At 53.6% G+C, this 18,418-nt stretch overlaps 1 protein-coding gene across 1 annotated transcript in view; it reads right to left on the reverse strand.

Annotated features, from left to right (window-relative positions):
* Positions 1-18,418, reverse strand: part of LOC107110446 (collagen alpha-1(V) chain) — a 291,309-nt gene that overhangs the window by 164,200 nt on the left and 108,691 nt on the right. The window contains exons 6-8 of the mRNA XM_015411231.1: positions 14,376-14,627; positions 10,651-10,812; positions 8,090-8,146 (exon numbers count right to left, since the gene is read on the reverse strand). Coding sequence (XP_015266717.1) covers positions 8,090-8,146; positions 10,651-10,812; positions 14,376-14,627 — 471 coding nt within the window. The remainder of the gene's footprint in view (positions 1-8,089; positions 8,147-10,650; positions 10,813-14,375; positions 14,628-18,418) is intronic.

Below are 18,418 nucleotides of genomic sequence, written 5' to 3' on the forward strand. Positions count from 1 at the left end.
GTTGCCCCCAAAGGACCTCTCCAGGAGGTTTCCAATAGGCTGTCTTCCCCAGTAAAGAGACCAGTGATACTCAGAAGCTCATCAAACTGTTGCCCATGCAAAGGTAAGCGTGTCCTCCAGTTTCGGGGGGGCGGGGGGGGCTGGTTCAGGGTTCAGAGGTCTGGGAAGCCCTCTGCTGGGGAAGGAAAAGGTATTCCTGTCTAGGGCTGCTAAACTCCCTCCCATGATACGCCCCAGATCACACTTCTGCGGGCTCTGCACCAAAGTGGGAGCACTCCCTCCCTCGGCGGGGAGGAAACCAAGGGATCCAGCAAAGGCCGGGGCGAGCGGCTGGGGGAGAGCCAACCCTCCGCGCCAATCCCACCCCCTCAAAGGAGGTCAGGGTTGAAGCGAAGGTCGGTCGGTCGGGAGAGCTGTGCCAGGCCAGAGTGTGGGGGGTGATGCCACAGGGACGGCCTCTGGCAACCTCCCCTGTCCCCCTCCAGCTAAAGAAAACATCTGCCTCATTAGCTCCACCCACGGGGAAACCGGCTCCCCCTCCCACGGGTGCACGCACACAGCCACTGAAGTCATCCCCAAAGTGCACCTGGAGCCATAATGCAGATAAGGCAAATATAAAAGCTCATGGCTGGCCAAGAGGAACCAGTGCGTTTCAAGCAAATTCAAAAAGTCAAATCCTGCTATTCCTTCTAGGGAAAGGAAGGGTTACACGTCCCAAGACTGCACCTAAAGAAACATTCTGGATGGATCTGGGCATTCCAAGACGTCCAAGGAGCTCTGAAGAAAGCTTGAGACACTTTCCCTAATACGAACTTTCCCATGGGAGGACCCACCCCACCCCCACCCCCACGTTGGGGCGCTTGCTAGGGGAACACTTGGGAGTTCATGCAGCACTCTCACGTCCCGTTCCAGTTCCAGTCCCTGTCTCTGAATCCGCCCAACAGATGGCAGGGACAGGCGCAGACGTCCACGGCCCAAACGCACTCTGTAGGTTGCTTTCATCCATGCTAGTTCGCACGGTGGCGTTTTCTGATGCTTGACCCCAGATTCCTTGGATGGGCGAGCTGTGGGGGAGCTGTGGCCCGGCTCTGAGGCGTTCACAAGGCACAGCTCTGCTCAAAGGCCCCTCAGGAGCCAGGGCCACCCTCTCTCTTCCTGCCTGGCACCGGGGCCGTCGCGGGCCAGAAGGAGCATGGCTGAGTCCTTTCCAGGGGGGCAGAGGGCACACTGGGTGGCATACTGTTCCCCCCCCCCGCCGTGCAGTTTTTGGCCTGGGGGCCCAGAGGGGTGTCGTGGAGCAGGAGTCCAGTTGCACCTGAAAGACTGATGAGCTTCATGATGTTTTAATCTTTGTTTTTCAACAATAGGGCGCCACCAAACAGAAGATGATGACGTCAAGATGAACTTGTTGTCTGACTGAAAGGTGTAACTGTTAGCAAAGAGCTGTGGAAGAAGTTATCTGAATTTAAGAACACCCTTGTGGTTGACTTTATTGCACAAGAACGCTGAACTGAGACCTGTCTGATAAAGAAACTTCGAAACGAACGGTAACTCGGGAGGTTCGTCCGTTCATCTTGACGTCATCATCTTCTGTTTGGTGGCGCCCTATTGTTGAAAAACAAAGATTAAAACATCATGAAGCTCATCAGTACTATTGTTTAATTATTGTCTATTATTCTTAATTGTATGCACTTTGCAGCAATCCATTGTGTTCAGGTGTCATTTCATTGCTGCTCCCTTTGTTGGTATATGCACCTGAAAGACTAACAGCATTTATTTCAGGACAAGGTTTTGTGGACGTCCCCACGCTCTGGTCCCCACTGTGGCGTCAGTTTTCTCCGGCTTTGGCCTTGTCCATTCACAGTCTGCCAGGGACACGCACCAGGTTCTGCTGGGCCAGTCACAAACGCTCAGCCTAGCGGACCCCACGGGGCCATTGTGAGGACAAAAGGGAGGCGGGAAGAACGAGCCAAGCTGCTTTGTGGAGAAAGGCGGGGTATACATGGATGATGGGAGGTCGTCAGCGGGCAGAGTCGAGACCTGGACCGCCCAGGCTAGACGGATCCCCTCAGTTCTCGGGAGCGGCTGAGGACGGAGGGGCAGGTGAGCAAGCGCCGGCCGGCTGCTTGGTGGGAGGGAGAGAAAGAAGCAGGGAAAGGGGAGAGTCCACGGGGGGGGGAGCGACGGAGAGGAGAAACTGAACTCGGAGGAGGAGGAGGAGGAGGAGGAGGAGGAGGAGGGAGACCTTCCAAAGAGAGCCGGTACTCTTTTGAATGGGTCTAGTTTTCAGCTGGCTTCTCTTTGCAATGTCTGCCCTCCCTTGTTTGTGGATTTAAGCACAAGCGTCTCTGCCTCACGGCGGCCCCAGAAACATCCGGCTCTGACTCCAAAATGCTTCTGCTGGCATAAATTCTGTCCGGGGCTCCCGTTAATCTGCTGTGGGGAAACCCGTCCCAGCCTCTCTGGGGTTATCCCCTTCTGCTGGACACCTCCTGCCCCCCCCCACAAGTGGCTTTGCCATCAGGGCTCACAACCAATGTTCCCTCTAAGCTGTGGAGTCCTGTGAGCAAAAATTCTACTTTGTGAGCCCCTGGCATTAAAGTTGTGAGCGAGCGATTTGGCTTCTGCATAAATTAGTTTGCTCTGGAGCCATCCTTCCTGAGCAAAGACAAAAATGTGTGAGATGGAGGCTAAAAAACTGTGAGCTAGCTCACACGAACTCAGCTTAGAGGGAACACTGCTCACAACAGAGGCCCCAGAGCCGGACAGCGAGGGGCTGGTTTCCCCTTCCTGGCATCTCCCCATGTTTCCAGCGTTGTGGTTTATCTTCAGCTCCAGCTCTGGGGACATCTGGAGTCTCTCCTCGGCAAGGAATCCCGACTGCCAGGATTGACGGAAGGGTGGGTAATCCAAAGGATGTGACAGAGGAGGCGGAGATTTAACAGAAGAGATGGGCAGGGCGGGCCCAGGATGGCGTCCTCAGAGTGGAGTCCGGCTCTCCTTGAGGCCTGCGTAATTTGCCACTCACCGTGGCGCAGACAGCCCACCGACGGTGGCCCGTGGCCTGCCTGGTGTCTGGATCCTGCCCTCCCCCACCCCCCTCCAGTCTGGCAGGCCTATCAAGCCGCAGCCCCGACTGGGCGCGAGTGCTGTAGGCCGGCCGCCTCACATCCCTCCGGTGTGACCTGTCTGCCTCCCTGCCCCCACCTCCTGGCACTGTAAGTTCCTCAGGACAGAAACCTGCCTCTTCCCGCTTTGGCCATCCTGAGAGATGCCACACACACCAACAGCACCACATACAGCCAGTGTGGCCCATGCTCCTATATGGACCGTGCTCCTATTTCAACCGCTGGCCTTCAACATTGTTGGCATCCTGGTCCCTCCGCCCCACAATTATCCACACACCCCTCAGGTTCCTGAAGGACAGTTTCCAGTGGCCCACCGCTCAGCCGAAGGGCATCATCCCTGTGTGGTGCTGAGAAATCTCAGTTAGTCTGGCTGGCTGAAGCCCCATCTTGATAGTCAGATGGCCCAGGCCACCCACTTCTGAGATTTGGGAGAGATACGGTAAGACCTGCCTTCCTCCCTGAGGTGAGGGACCCCAGGGTTAGGAGGGACAGGTTTTCCCTCCTCTGGGTCCCCAATTTCACTCTCAGGGGGAAAGTGACGAGCAGCCCCACAGACCAAAACCACCTTTGGTGTGCCAACAGCACAAAGCCCCCAGATCCAGGGCCTCTGCTGCACACTCCACTCCAGCATAGTGTGCAAACCAGAGGCAGAAGCAGGGCTCATCTCCCAGGAACGGGCAGGGAAAGCAAGCCCAGTTCCGCAAGCGGGCAGGAAGGGATGCTTGTTAACATGGATTACTTCTGGAGGGGACTCAGGTGGGCCCCTTCAGAAAGCCCTTCCTTACTTTCCCCCTGGCTTGCGGAGGCTGTGAAGAAGAACGTGGCACACTGACGTCACAGGCAGAAGCATGCACACACGCGCACGCGCACACAGTGGCTGACCCCATCTCTTCCAACTTCTAAGTTAGCATCTAGGGCCTCCACTGAGAAGAGGATGAAAGATATCATCCAGGCAAAGGATATCTCACACCCCCTCCTCTAAATGCATCTAAGTCTTTGCTGAAAAGAAGGAGCAGCCATTCTCTCTCTTCCTTTTTTTTAAAAAGCAGCCCTTGAACATTTCGTCTTGGACAGAGAGAGACAGGGAGGGAAAGGCAGCATTTGGTCTTGTTTACCTTCTGGCAGCCGTTCCACTGTCCGGCGTTTTGAAAGCCGTTGGGGCTGCCAAATACTTTTGGGATGATTAAGCTGAACTGTGTTTTGTTCTCTGGGTAACTTCTTGCAGAGAGGATTTTATGTAACTGTATTAGCAGATCCTGCCACACTTGGATTGCACACATTTTTTATTTTCTCCCAGGAACATGCGCACTTACAACTAAGTGGAGTCTGGGATAAGAGGAGGGGGAGAGGAGGGGGGGGGAGGATTTTCGAAAAGCAGCTGCCGCCTTTGCAGGAAAGTCACCTGGGGCCATGGAGAAGCGGCAAATGAAAACCTCTGACCCCAGAGGTCAGAGAGGATAGCGATTCCTCCAACCACTCTGCCAAGCAAAACTGGGTTAACTGAGTTCCTGGTGAGCAGCAAGTGCAGGAGGGGAAGGAGTGGTAGACGGGGCTAGACGGGGCGACTGTGGGAAAGGGATGGAGAAGCCATGGCTGGGAAAGTGGACTGAGCCTGCTGTGAGCGATGCCCGCCTGCACCAGGCACCCTGAGTGAGGATGGCCAGCTTTGCTCCCAGCAGTGGAGGTTCCAGGTCCCTTTGAGACACCGGGGGGGGTGATGCTCTGGGAGCCAGAAGCGTTGCCCCTGACGTGCTGGCGTCACCAGAAGTGACATCACATGCTGTGCCTGCATCGCCTGAAAGCGGTGCAGGCACATCAGGGGCGGCGCTCTGGTTTCTGGGCAAAACTCTAAGGTGGAATTGCTCCCAAGCCACAGAGTGTTGCCCCTAAACAACAGCATCACAGACATCCCACATCCCCGACGCACCTACGTCCCTTCCAGGGGGTGTCGGCACATCACTCCATGTTGCAGTTGGGGGGAGGAGTTCCTCCTGCTAGCCACCCGGCCAGCGGTGGGTGGGTGGTTAGGAAGGAGTCCACAAAACAGAGGGATCCCCCACCTACAACTGGGGTCTGGCAACCCTACCCAGCAGGGTGCCCGTGTATATTCACGCAGCACAGAATGCAGACAGTTTGTCGTGAAGCTCACCCTTGGCGTGCAAACCAAGTGATGGGGAAAGCAGCAGAATTCCGGCTTTGCCTGCCACAAAAGGCATGGGAGCCCTGCCCTCTTCCGCTGTACCCTTAGTCTCTGATGGTGCTGAATGGTCTCTAAAGGCAAATAACAGCAGCAGTAGGGCTGCACTAGACAGCGTCCATCCATCCATCCATCCATCCATCCATCCATCCATCCATCCATCCATCCATGACTCCCGACCAATGGGCAATTAACAGTCAGGGAAAGGCAATTTAGATCAGGCCAGTAGCATCTGGGGGGGGGGGGGGGAGCCAAGCAGGGGTTTAACCCTTTCACCCCTACACATTCCAGGACTTGAAGCAACACCCCCAACTGCTAATTTGTCCCCCTGTGAGACACCAAACTGCCTGACGTCTTCCTTCTATGAGCCAAACAGCAGCCGGGAGGAGGGGGAGTTGGGCAGGCGGCCTGCGGGCACGGGTGGGGGGGGGAGAGAAAGGGCTCCCCACCAGAGACACACCCTTCATCCAGATCAGGGCCTCAGAGGCCGCATGAGCTGCTGCTCAGCGACTGTTGTGGAGCTCCTCAAAGCACAACAGCCCTGCCAGGGAAGAAGCCGGGCACCTGAGGCGGCAAGCGCCTGCAAAGGGAAGGTGAGGTGACCCCAAACGTCACTTTATGGGCACACAGAAAAGATAGCCGTGTGGCCCCACCTTGAGGGCAACTTTCCAGACGCAGACTTAGAGCGGCCCTCTTGCCACACACACATATCTGTGTTGCCTCTATGGAGAGAGCCACGGGCAAAGCAACACCCCCCCCCCCGGGGTGTGTGTGTCAGTATTCTAAGCTGGGGGGTGCTGAGGAGTCAGGGCCGGCAGCTGAAACCGGCTCTCAGGCTCCAACTGGGACTGGTGTGGCTCAGAAAAGAAGCAGGAAATGGACGGACTGCTACAAATAAGTGCCACAGAGAGGAGCTGCTGGCCGTGCCCCCCACCAGCCCAGGGCCCTTCCCCCCCCTTCCAGTCACAACTCCGGATGTCAGGGGAGCCCATCGGAGGGAAGGGCCGAGCCCTGACACCGGCCATACGCTGTGCAGCATGGACAGTACGAGGGACGACGACGGTGGTGGCAGCGGGGCCGGGGTGTGTGTGTGTGAGGAAACGCCAGCTCCTGTCTGGGATCCCACAGCCACCGGCATGTGATTGCAGCGCAGCAGTCTCTGAAGGGACTGCAGTGACAGCCGGGGGGGGGGAGGTGGTGGTGGAGAGGAGGGGGTCTAGGCAGGCGCATCCGGTGCTGCAGCAAGGAATTGGAAAGAGCTGCCTCCAGCCAGCCTCCCCCCAGAACCCCCCAGCTGGAGGCCTCGGGCTAGCCCCTCTCCGCAGCCGCCACGTGGCCCCTCTGGGGATACTGACCAGCAGGACAAGTCTCTGCCTTTCTCACTCCAGTGGTCCCTCAGCTTCTGACACAGTTGCCCAAAAGTCCCCAGGTCTCCCCCGAAAAGGGCACAGGCACGCTCTCTCCAGCAACTGAATTGCACTGACCGACTCGCCCACACAGCTGCCACTGGAAGTCGCCCACAGGACACGGACGAGAGTGCGCAAGCAAGCCGTCAGCATTCCTAGGAAATCTTTTTTTTTTTTGCATGATCAGAGCATTTCACCAATATGACCATAGTTAAGATCCAGTGCCCAAATTCTCCAAAACTGTAACTGTGCTCCTAGTAGGGGACCCTGGGAGGGGGGGGGGGAATGTCTCTTGTTGCATTTCTCTTTCCCGCTCCCTCCCCCTCCCCCTCTCTCTCACCCACACATATACTCCATCACCATCACCATGCAAAGGAGAGAAAGAGCAGCAGTCCCGTAGCCACGGGGGGGGGGGGCAACACCCCCTCCCGAATGTGCCCTCCCCCTCCCCCCCTCCTGGTCCCCCCCCCATTAGGTGGAGGAGCCTGGGGTGACCAGCAAGGACTCTGCTCCCAGGGAGCCCGGGGAGGGGGAGGGCACCAGCTCCACTTCCGCCCGCCTATGTAGCAACTTGTCTGGCAAGAAGAAGAGGTCAAAGGTGCTGTGGCAAAAGCAGTGCTGCTCTGAAGGCCTGCTGCAGCCTCTTCTGCCCGGGCATGGTGGCCAAGAGCCAGGCGGCCCAACGGTGAAGCCCTGCTGCAGCCTTGCCCTGCGCCATGCTCCCCTCCCCTCCCCTGGTGCAGCAGCGGCACCCACAGGCCCACCTCCAGGAAGACAAGCAGCAGCAGGAGGAGGAGGCTGGGGCTGGCTTCTCATGGGGGGGGGGGGAGCGGCTGCAACGGCATCCCTACAGGGCATGATTGGGAAATGCCACCCAGTCATGGGGAAGAGACATCGGGAGCCCGCAAGGGGGTACGTCGGGGAGCGGGGGGTGGGGTGGGGGAGGAACTTCCCTAGCCTGCCCCTTGGATATCCCCCTCCAAAAAGGCATGAAGGAATTTGCATCTTCCCCCTCCACACACACACCCTTTTGCGGAAATTTCACTTTGGGCAGTGGCAGAACAGCTCCAGTAATCAAATTAGATCCGGTAACTGAATTAGCGCCATTGATTAAATTAGCCACAGTGCTAAACTGCCCCCTATTTCCCCCCCTCCCCCAAAAATTCTAGCCACTGGGTTGAAGAGCAGATTTCTCTACTGCTGCTATTTGTAGTAGTTACAACAGATTATGTGCGTTTAGCGGGAGGCTGAAAAGGAGCTGTGGATGTTCCTCGTCCTCCATTCCCCCCCCCCGTGAGCTCACATGGAGTCTCCAGCTGCCACACACATGCTAAGCAATGACAAAGGAAGGCCATTACCGGTTCAATGATCGCTGGCTCCCCCTTCTGCCCTTTTTCACCTCGTGGCCCACCGATCTGCATCAGACAAGGAAAACGCAAGTCAGAACAACTGATCACATGCACCGTTTTGCAAGAGCCGCATGTGCTGCAGGCTGACCAATATGGAAGCCAAATGCCTCACTTACCCCGTGAGATGCAACGGAAAAGGGGGCATTTGAAGTATGCTGCTCAGACATTTCATTTATTGCTCACACGTGCTCCTTCCCGTTAGTTCCCATGAGAAATGATTACCCATTGTTTTTATTCGAGGACACTCTCAGGAGACCCTCATAGCAATGGGGGGGGGGAGAGGCATACATCAACATGTGGGGTTATTCCACTTTTTTCTTCCTTACAGCAACAACCCTGTGAAGGAGGCCCAGATTGCGTCATGGCCAAGGAGGGATTTGAACTGAAGTACAAAAGAGACCCTAAATACCCTGGCAGGAAAAGTCCGAGGCACCGGCAGGCAGGACTCCAAACCAGAATGTTCCATTTGACATTGAACAGATTCTTAATCTGTCTAAAGAGCACCACATATGCAGGTTAGCTGGTTCTTCATGAAGAATCAAGATGAGACATAGCACAGAAGAGTTAAGGGCCAGGAGACGGAAGGCTGGATTTACCCTGCTGATTCAAATCCTTCTCTGACATGACGTTTGCTGGGTGACTTTTGGCCTGTCGTTTTCTCTCCGCTTAACCTACCTCACAGGGTTGGTATGAGGATACCATGTTGGAGAGGAGCCCCACGTACAAGACCTGGAGCTCTTTGGAGCAAGGGCATGAAAAATGTAGGAAAGAAAGGAAGGATATGGGCAGGCAGCATCAGGAACCAGAGCGAAATAGCCAAAGCCGGAACAGAAGCAGTACACCATTCATAGGAAAGGTCCTCTGTTATGCCATTTAAATTAAATTAAATGAAGAGGAGCCAAGAATGTCAGTCATCCTGGAACGTTTTCCACTCACGAGCCAGGACAGCGGAAGGCGGGGCAAGCATCACACTGGTTAAGGAGCTGGCCCTGCAGTCCTAAGCAGAGTCCCATCCTGGCTTCAGTGGACGAAGAAGAAGAAGAAGAGATTGGATTTATACCCCATGGCCCTTCACTACCCCAAGGTGTCTCAGAGCGGCTTACAAACAGGGCTGGCTCACCCACTAGGCAAACTAGGCATTCGCCTAGAGTGCTGGGCCCTGGATGGGGCGCCAAGCTGTTCCCCCCCTCCTCCCCCCATTTGGTGGCGGCAGGGGGGAGGAGGGGGTGGTGGCAGCAGCAAAAGGGTGGCTGGCTCCAGAGGTCTCCAGGTTTCCAGGCCCCACTGGGAGGTTGGCATCTGCACCACAAGGCAGCCTCGCCTAGGGTGCAGAAACATCTCGAGCTGGCCCTGCTTACAAACTCCTTTCTTTTCCCCTCCCCACAACAGACACCCTGTGAGGAAGAAGAAGAAGAAGAGATTGGATCTATACCCTGCCCTTCACCACTACCCAAAGGAGTCTCAGAGCGGCTTACAGTCTCCTTTCCCTCCCCCTCCCCACAACAGACACCCTGGGAGGTAGGTGGGGCTGAGAGAGCTCTTGACAGAAACCACTCTTTCAAGGACAGCTCTTATCAGAACTACGGCTTGCCCAAGGTCATCCAGCCAGGTGCAAGTGGAGGAGTGGAGAATCAAACCCGGTTCTCCCAGATTAGAGTCCATGCACATAACCACGACACCAAATGAGGAAGGGAATAATCCTGCTCAGGACTGCACTGCGGGTAAGTTACAGATTGACATTATAAAAACAAACTGAAAACTGAGCTGATTAGCACACGAAGCTGCTGCCTTATTCCAAGGACATGCAGTGTGACACGGGCCGGTCTCTTCTGATCGGCATCCAGCCTCCAAGATCCAGGTGGTCTTGCTACTTCCCAGCCTTTAACTGAAGGTGTTGAGGAACGGCATGAAAAGCAGGAGCCCTGCCCCCAAGCCACAGGCCCCCCGTTTTCAGGGAGAGGCAGGGAAAAAGCTTAGAATACCCCAGAAGCTAGCTAGGCAAGCGCCCCCCCCCCCGTCCCCATAGGGAGAACCCTCAGTTTTGTGAGTCCCACCAAAGAACCGATGGGGGGTGGCTCTCACTTCACCTCACCCAGAGGACCCCCCCCCCCGTAATCCACTTCTGGCCCCCTACGAATAACCTCAGGAGAGGAAATAACCCATCAGCGATTGCCAGCTAATTACAAGATATAATTCCTGGACCCTGATTGTGGCAAAAGTCATACGGGGCAGAGAAGTGGGGCGGGGGGGACAGTCTGCTTAATGTACACACAGAGCTTTCGCTAACCTCCCCATTTCTCCAGGGGCTGGGCCAGTTTTGAAGCTGCTGGCGGCAAACGTCACATGAGGTTCAACCTTCAGCTGGCTCGCTCTTTCCCCGGAGGCCCTCCCTGTGTGGGGCAATTACCAGGAAGAGGCAAACCAACCATGCCAGGCAGACGGGTTAACATTTGCCCAAAGGGGGACTCTTATGGCCAAGCCAGCCCTCGGGGGGCACAGGCATCCCTTACCCCTTCGTAAAGCGTGTCCTGGTTCGCAGGCATTCCAGGCCCAATATCAGGAGAGTCTGTTCTGTCGTAGTAGCCGTCGTAGTAGGTGTCGTACTCCCGGATGGTTTCCTCCGCAAAGTCCTTGTCAGCATCTTCTCCGCCTTGGCTCTCTCTCCCTGCAGTCTAAGACAACAATCACAGCCCACCTCAGACACTCTTCTCAAAGCCACCTGAGGGAACGGCACCAGATTTTAGACCTTTTCCACACCTCAGGGGACTTTCACACACTCGCCTTCCATCAGGGAACGCAGGACCAGAGAGGACGCTGGGCCACGACCCCCACTGTTCTGTGCATCGGCCTGCTGTGCACTAGGGATGCCGCGAATTGCCATCAACACGTTTGACTGTTGAACTAACTATGTCTGAAGGCGGCAATCACATTTGCTCTGATCGCTTGGTCTGTTCAGTTCACGGTGAGCAGCCGCAAAACGCCTGCCGATCAGGTTTGCACTGAGTTTCCCCAAACTCTTCTCTGCTGAATCAAACTGAGCAGTTGCAACTATTGAGGCACAGCATTTACTGTGAACTGATTTATATGACTCGTGAGAGATCTATTTAAACAACTACCTGCTGAATAGGACAGTTGCACAGCAAGGATGGGAAGAAACGAGTTAACACATGCACAAAAAGCTGTTTGCACCATGCTGCATGGTTAGTAAGGAACACCACACAACAACCTGCCCAGGTGGCTAAAATACTGGAAGGGGCTGTGGTGGCTCAAGTGGTTAAGACGCTGAAGGTGCAGACCGGAAGGTCGGTAGTTCAGCAGTTCGAGACCCGAGTGTGCCGCATGACGGAGTGAGCTCCCGTCTCTGGTCCCAGCTCCTGCCAACCTAGCAGTTCGAAAGCAAGACATTGCAAGTAGATAAATAGTCGGAAGGTAACAACTTCCCACTTCGGTGGGAAGGTAACAGTGTTACGTGCGCCTCGGCGTCTAGTCATGCTGGCCACATGACCACGGAAACGTCTTTGGACAGCGCTGGCCCTTCGGCTTGGAAACTGAGATGAGCACCGCATCCCTAGAGTCGGATTCGACTGGCTTTCGAGCAAAGGAAACCTTTACCTAAAGTACTGGACCGAGTGCAGGAAAACGGCCTTCTCCCATGGCTGCAGATGGCAGGGGACCGATATGAGGCTGCAGAGGGCTATCTACCCTTCAGGGAAGAATATCCATTACCCTTCCTCTCAAAGAGTAGTCCCCATAAGCTTCTGAGGTCCACTGAGATATGTTTTTAAAACCCCAGGTCTGTGATCAAATCCAGATAAAAAAAACAAGAGAAGTCACTGTAGCGGGGTCAGGATCAGAGTCAGAAGTGAAAGCAAAGTTTCAAAGCCTGTGCTGACAACCTCACCTTTGGCTCTCCAGACACCAACAAGGATATCCAGAAAGGAGAGAACATCACATAAAACAAGAGAAATAGAAGAAGAGATTGGATTTATACCCCGCCCTTCACTACCCAAAGGTGTCTCAGAGCGGCTTACAAACTCCTTTCCCTTCCCCTCCCCACAACAGACACCCTGCGAGGTGGGTGGGGCTGAGAGAGCTCTGACAGAAACTGCTCTTTTTCAAGGACAGCTGTGCCAGAGCTTGTGACTGACCCAAGGTCATCCAGCCGGGTGCAAGTGGAGGAGTGGGGAATCAAACCCGGATCTCCCAGATTAGAGTCCGCACACTTAACCGCTACACCAAACTGGCATCCTTGTGGTAATGAACCATTGTGGTGCTGCCTGGTACTGCTTGCAATGCCTGGGGCAATTTTTGATGCCTGTGACTGGTCAGGAATGGCCACCCATCAGCTCCCACAACTGGGTCCACAGCAGAAGTGCTGCTTTGTTGGGTGAGACCAACATTCACCTCCTCCATCTGCGGGGGTAGCCAGCAAGAGACCCCACATCTCCTCGGGCATGAGAGCCTCCTCCTCCTCCTCCTCCTCCTCCTCCTCATGTGGCTTGCTCTGGCACATGTAGGTTGCTATCTTAAGCTGTCGTGGCCTCTAGCGATGTGCCTAGCCCCTTTTTAAAGCCATCAGTGTGAGTGGCCGCCTCGAGAGGCTGATTTTGCTTTCCCCTCCCCCATTATTGCAGCACAACACAGAGACCCTGAGAAACCAATAATCTCAATTCCCCATCAAATTCTGACAGACATTTAACACAAGCAGAGACCTCTGAATTTGCATCAGATTTCATTTTGACACTTGTTGGCAAGCTTTCTAACAGAGTGAGTCATGAAGCAAGAAAACCCAGAATTCAGAGGTAAAGCTTTTCCAGCAGAGAGATGCAGGGATGGGGAAAGCTGACTGATTTTCTACTCCTGTGTTGAAGGCACACAGACACTTTGGCCTATTATGCAGGGGTGTTTTTCCCTTGCTGCTTTCACTGTGCACGCCTGTCGGGTTTTCTTTGTCATTCTGCATTGATTTTCCTCCCTTCAGTGTTCAGTATCTGGTCACTGTTTCCCCAGGTTTTCTGAGAGTGCTTTTGTGCCGATTTCCCCCTTGTTTTGCTTCCAAGCTGAAGGTAATTCAAAAGCATACAGTTTCTCTCAGATTCTCTCCTCGCCCTTTTGCCGCCCCTCGAAGGTCACCCCCCTAGCCCACACTGAGATTGTTCCACCTGCTCTGCACCTTTCGCCATCCTCCCCCCTCAACCGGTGTACAAGCTCTATTTAACCCCCCCTCTCTTTTTTTTAGTCCATTTGGAGGACAGAGTGCAATGCACACAGGACAGGCTCTAAAAACTGCCAAGATCATGACCAGTGTGCAGGATCAAATTAGAGAATCACAAAGAGAAAACCATGCAAATTTTCAAGGAAGGGCAGGAAATTAGCATTACTAAGCAGCTGCACTAGGGCATTGGCGAAAATACAAAAAAATCAATTTAGTGGGACAAGACTAAAAAAGCTCTCCAGAGGTTCTGCCAGAGGACTCCTCCCCCATACAAATTGCAGCCCTGTGCAAAGCATGGTGGAGTTGCAGCCGACTTTACACAGGCACGTGCAAACACACACGTTGCCAATCATCACAGCTTGCAGTGCCAGTGTTAGTGGGTTCTACCATGAATTCTGTACACTCAACATGTTTCCCCATATTATGAGATCACGTGACTCCCATTTTTCACAGTGGCCGATAACTCAGCAGTGAATCCCCTAGTGCTCAGCAATATGCAGCTACTTGTCAGTTTCCAAAAAAGTCTGGTCAGTTTCAACATCGCTTTCCCCCCCTTTGCCTGCATTCATTTATTCAAGGAACTAACACTAAAATGCATGAACAAAACCTGAACCACAAGGATTTAAATGTATGGCACTTGCTGCATGCTACTGTGCAGCTGCAATAGGGCAATTGCATAATTTTTAAAAAAACCTGAACATGTTACAAGTGATGTTCGATCCCCAGTGTGCTTTTAAAATTGTAGCTGCAGAATAAATACACTGGAGGAAAAAGAGTGGTGCGTAGGGCGGGCACAGAATCCGACGTCAAGATTAAAGGATTACTGCTCTGAAAATCTGCAGTAAGATGTGCGTGCGTAATGGGCCTTTGTGTGCCTCACCCTCAGTGTTCACTGGTTTTTCACCCCATCAGCCCCACCTGGACACCATGCCGGCAACCAAAACTGCACTTATCCACAGTACCTTAATTAGGGACTGAATTGCAAGTAGAGCCAAAACCTGCCACAGTGAAAGAAATTACCTCAGTTTCATTGACAGTGATGACCGTGGTGGTGGGAACTTCTGCCTCAATGGCGCCTTCTGGGAGCTTTTCTGCTGGGTCAAGGTCATCATAGTTCAGATCCTCATATGGTAGCGGAGTGTAGTATTCATCTGTGATGGTTTCATAATTATACTCGTCCACTAGCGGATCGTCCACCCTGTCGTCTTCCCTCCTCTCCTCCCGAGGGTTCTCCACAACTGGCAGGGCTGGGGTGGAAGGAGGGGGGCGATCCTGTTTCAGGGGAGGAGAGGGGAGGCTCACATTATACACGCTTGGAGGATTTTCTTCACAAGGGCCCTCCCAGGTGCTTGCCGCCACTCGCAGGGTTAGAGCAGGTCAGACTCCTGAGAAACCTTACACCTGCCCCCACACTTGCAAGCAACTGAACAAGCAGTACTGAAGCGGCAGCATCAAGTGGAGTAAGTGCTTAAAAACTGTTCCGTAAGTTGCGACATAGCCTCGATCCATCTGGCACCAAGCTGTTTTTTTTAAAAAAACATTACTACAGGCCCATCCAGCTTTTCAGAAAGTGTCAGGCGGGGCTTGTTATTGGTTGCCGGCACCCTACCTGGACTCCCCATCCCTTGTGGAGCTTCCTCCCTCCCTCATGCTCGCAAAGCTCCCACAGACAAGAAACGGGAAGAGGGGTTCACAAAAATAGCACTACTTGCTTTGAACTATTGTATAATATGCTAGACATGGTTTTTATGGTTTTAAATCTGTACATTTGCCTAGAGCCCCCCATCTGTGAACATTAGGTGATCCACAAATATAACATAATAAATAAAATAAATAAATAATAGGTCATGGTGAGTCTCTGAAAAGCATTCTCATGAGCTTTTGGGAAACATGGGGACTGGACTGTTTATTTATTTATTTATCGCATTTGTATCCCACCCATCCCGTAAACGGGCTCAGGGTGGGTTACAACATTTCCATAAATACACTAAAACTTTAAAACACATTATAACCATATAAAATCAATAGTCACAGCTTGCCGTAGGGAGAGTCCAGCCCATTGATGTAGGTAGGTATGGCCGGTTATCAGTGAATGGGGGACCGCAGCCTCGGGGGGGGGGCCATGTGTGGACTCTCACTGCCTCGGCCAAAGGCCTGACGGAAGAGCTCCGTCTTGCAGGCCCTGCGGAATTGAATAAAATCCCACAAGGCCCTGATCTCAGTAGGGGGCATGTTCCACCGGGTGGGGGGGGCAGGGCGGAAAAAGCCCTGGTCGAGGCGAGGCGGACGTCCTTTGGGCCAGGGATCGCCAGGAGAGGTTGACTCTCAGAGCGTAACGCTCTCCGAGACATATATGGGAAGAGGCGGTCCCTTAGGTATGCTGGTCCCAGGCCAAATAAGGCTTTTAAGGTGATCACCAACACCTTGAAGCAGATCCGGTACTCAACCAGCAACCAATGCAGGTTACAAAGCACATGCCGAATGTGAGCCTGCACAGGCGTCGACGTCAGCAGGGATGTCGCCGCATTTTGTACCAGCTGTAGTTTCCGGATCAGCCTCAGGGGTAAGCCTGCGTAGAGCGAGTTGCAGTAATCAAGCCTGGAAGTGACCATTGCATGCGTCACTGTAGCTAAGTCCCGGGGGGGGGGGCGAGGGCTTCAGTAGCCTGATCGGCCTAAGATGGAGGAATGCAGATCTGGCAACTGCGGCAACCTGGGCCTCCATGGGCAGAGAGGAACCCGGAGTTACTCCCAGGCTCCTCACTGCCTGGGCCGGCACCAGTGTGGGGAGCCTGGTGCCCACCTCCATAACCCCACGACCCAGGTACAAGACTGTCAGGTTCCCGGTTAAATCAGTTCTCAACACCAGCCAGTTTGTAGAAAGCTAACTTTATTGAGACAGATACCATCCTAGACACTCCTCATCTTAGGACTGAAGTTAAATACGCAAAGGTTACAGATATAGGGAATTCAAGTAAGGGCACTAAAGATCAGGACCCAATCACCCCCAGTATTTTGCCCGCCAGAAACAGGATCACAGACATTTGAGAAGCCAGGACATTTGGCATCGGGAAGGTGACAAGCCCCAGGCACGTCAAAGAGAGCGAGAGAGAGGAGCCTCCTCTCTCAATGACAGGCTGTCAGCAAGCTGTCAAAGGTTCATTTCTATGTGCATAGGTGCATCCATGTTTGCCCCGTAGATACGCTTAGCTCTTCATGCGCACATCTTCCCCAGTAGCTATGCATTCCTTTCAGACTATGCCAGCCCTGCTTTGATGTAACGCTATCTCGCCAAGGCCACAGGAGGAAGAGCAGAGGTGCTTTGCTATGTCTCTAATGAGAAGTAGCCGTGGGAACGGCATACCTATTTACTTTGCAGTAGCAGTTGCTTCCCAAGGTTTAGGCGCGCGCGGGACCCCTTGGCTGCATGCGGGACCCGTGGTTATTGGCTAGTGTGATTATGAATTTGCTTTAACCTTTCATGGCCCTTTGGTTCTCGCTATTCTGAACAGTGAACCTGTTCAAGTGCTTCATGGCTTCAATAAAGTAAAGCCTTCTAGCAAGTGTGTACTACGTTGTTTGCTGTGGGGACCTGACACAGGCAAGCTGTAAACCGCAAAATGCACAGAAAGCCTGACAAGGACCTCCATGTTCAAGGGATTTAACTTCTTTCGACTCTGCTGCAACCATCCAGCCACAGCGTCCAAAGCCTCAGCCTCAGGCTAGCAGAAAGGGGGATTGTGAGAGATGCACTGAAGGTGTCCCTCCTGAGCGCCCTTCTAAGCTTTCTTACCCTGTGGAAGGGAGCTCAAAAGGCCTTCTGAACGATCTTTTCCCAGGTCCCATGATGCCCCCCCAAGAATCCCACAGTGGGAGGGAGAGGGAAGCCCGAGGGCAAGTCATGGTGCCGCTGCCTGCAGGGCAGCCCCGTAGCTAGGGACTTTTTGGGGAGGGGACCATGGGGGGGGGCGGCAGCTAATTTAATCAAAAGTTCCAGGTAACCCTCCGGCAGCGGCAGCAGGCCACGCGCTCTCTCCGCCACTTCGCCGGGCAGGAGGGTGGTAACCCCCCCCCCCCCCCCCCACCACAAAAAAAAAAAAAAAAAAAAAGAGGGGGAGGCTTCTCCAAAGCCCCCCCCCCCCCCTCCCTCCCCCAGCCGGCCCCCCAAGGCGGGGGGGGGGGGGGGCCTGTCACTGGGCATCCAGAGGACCCTCCTCGCCTATCAACCCAGTGGGGAAATGAGGGCGGCCACCCCCTCCCCTCCTCTTCGCAGCCCCAGCTCCATCCACCTCTCCTCTGCACTGCCTCCCTGCTCTCCCTGTGAGAGAGACTTCCTGGATTCACGCTTTGAGGACCCTATAACCCCGCAGGGTTTGAATGGTTCTGCTGTATCGAACTGGTGGTGAATGTTCTTTGCTGCTTCCCAATGTTTCTCTTGTCATGAGTGACTGACACTTTGGCTGATGTGCCACGTCTCTGACCTTTTTTTCTTTTCTTTTTTTTCCCCTCCCCCCTCCCGCATTGATTGCTTCGTGCATCCCGACTGCACCAGGACCGCATCACCCTCTACCAACTTCTATTATCTTGAGACACCTCTGCCATTTCACATTGCACAACATTTGGGTACACTGGGTCTGATTTGATTGGCTTTGATTTGATTGTATCTTCGGAACGAAAACAGGCAGGTAATGTAACGGCTTTTATTATATTAATTTATTATTATTATTACTATACATTTTTTTTAAAAAAGATTGGCTATTGGAACATTCATTTCTATTTTTTTTATGCTAACAATACTAATATTATTCAGGGCATATGAGACACTGTGAGGCTTCACCATTATTCTCAGGCCCTGCATCAAATGTAAAATCTCTTATATGATTACATAATTTAAGTTTGCTACAATGTGGCCCATAATTGTTTTTAACTAGTAAAGGTGAAGGTTCCCTTGCTTGAAATCCAGTCGAGTCCGACTCTAGGGTTGCGGTGCTCATCTCCGTTTCAAAGCCGAAGAGCCAGCACTGTCCGAAGACGTTTCCGTGGTCATGTGGCCAGCATGACTAA

Source organism: Gekko japonicus, unplaced genomic scaffold, assembly GCF_001447785.1.
Source record: "Gekko japonicus isolate JY-2015 unplaced genomic scaffold, Gekko_japonicus_V1.1 scaffold1287, whole genome shotgun sequence".
Taxonomy (NCBI): Eukaryota; Metazoa; Chordata; class Lepidosauria; order Squamata; family Gekkonidae; genus Gekko; species Gekko japonicus.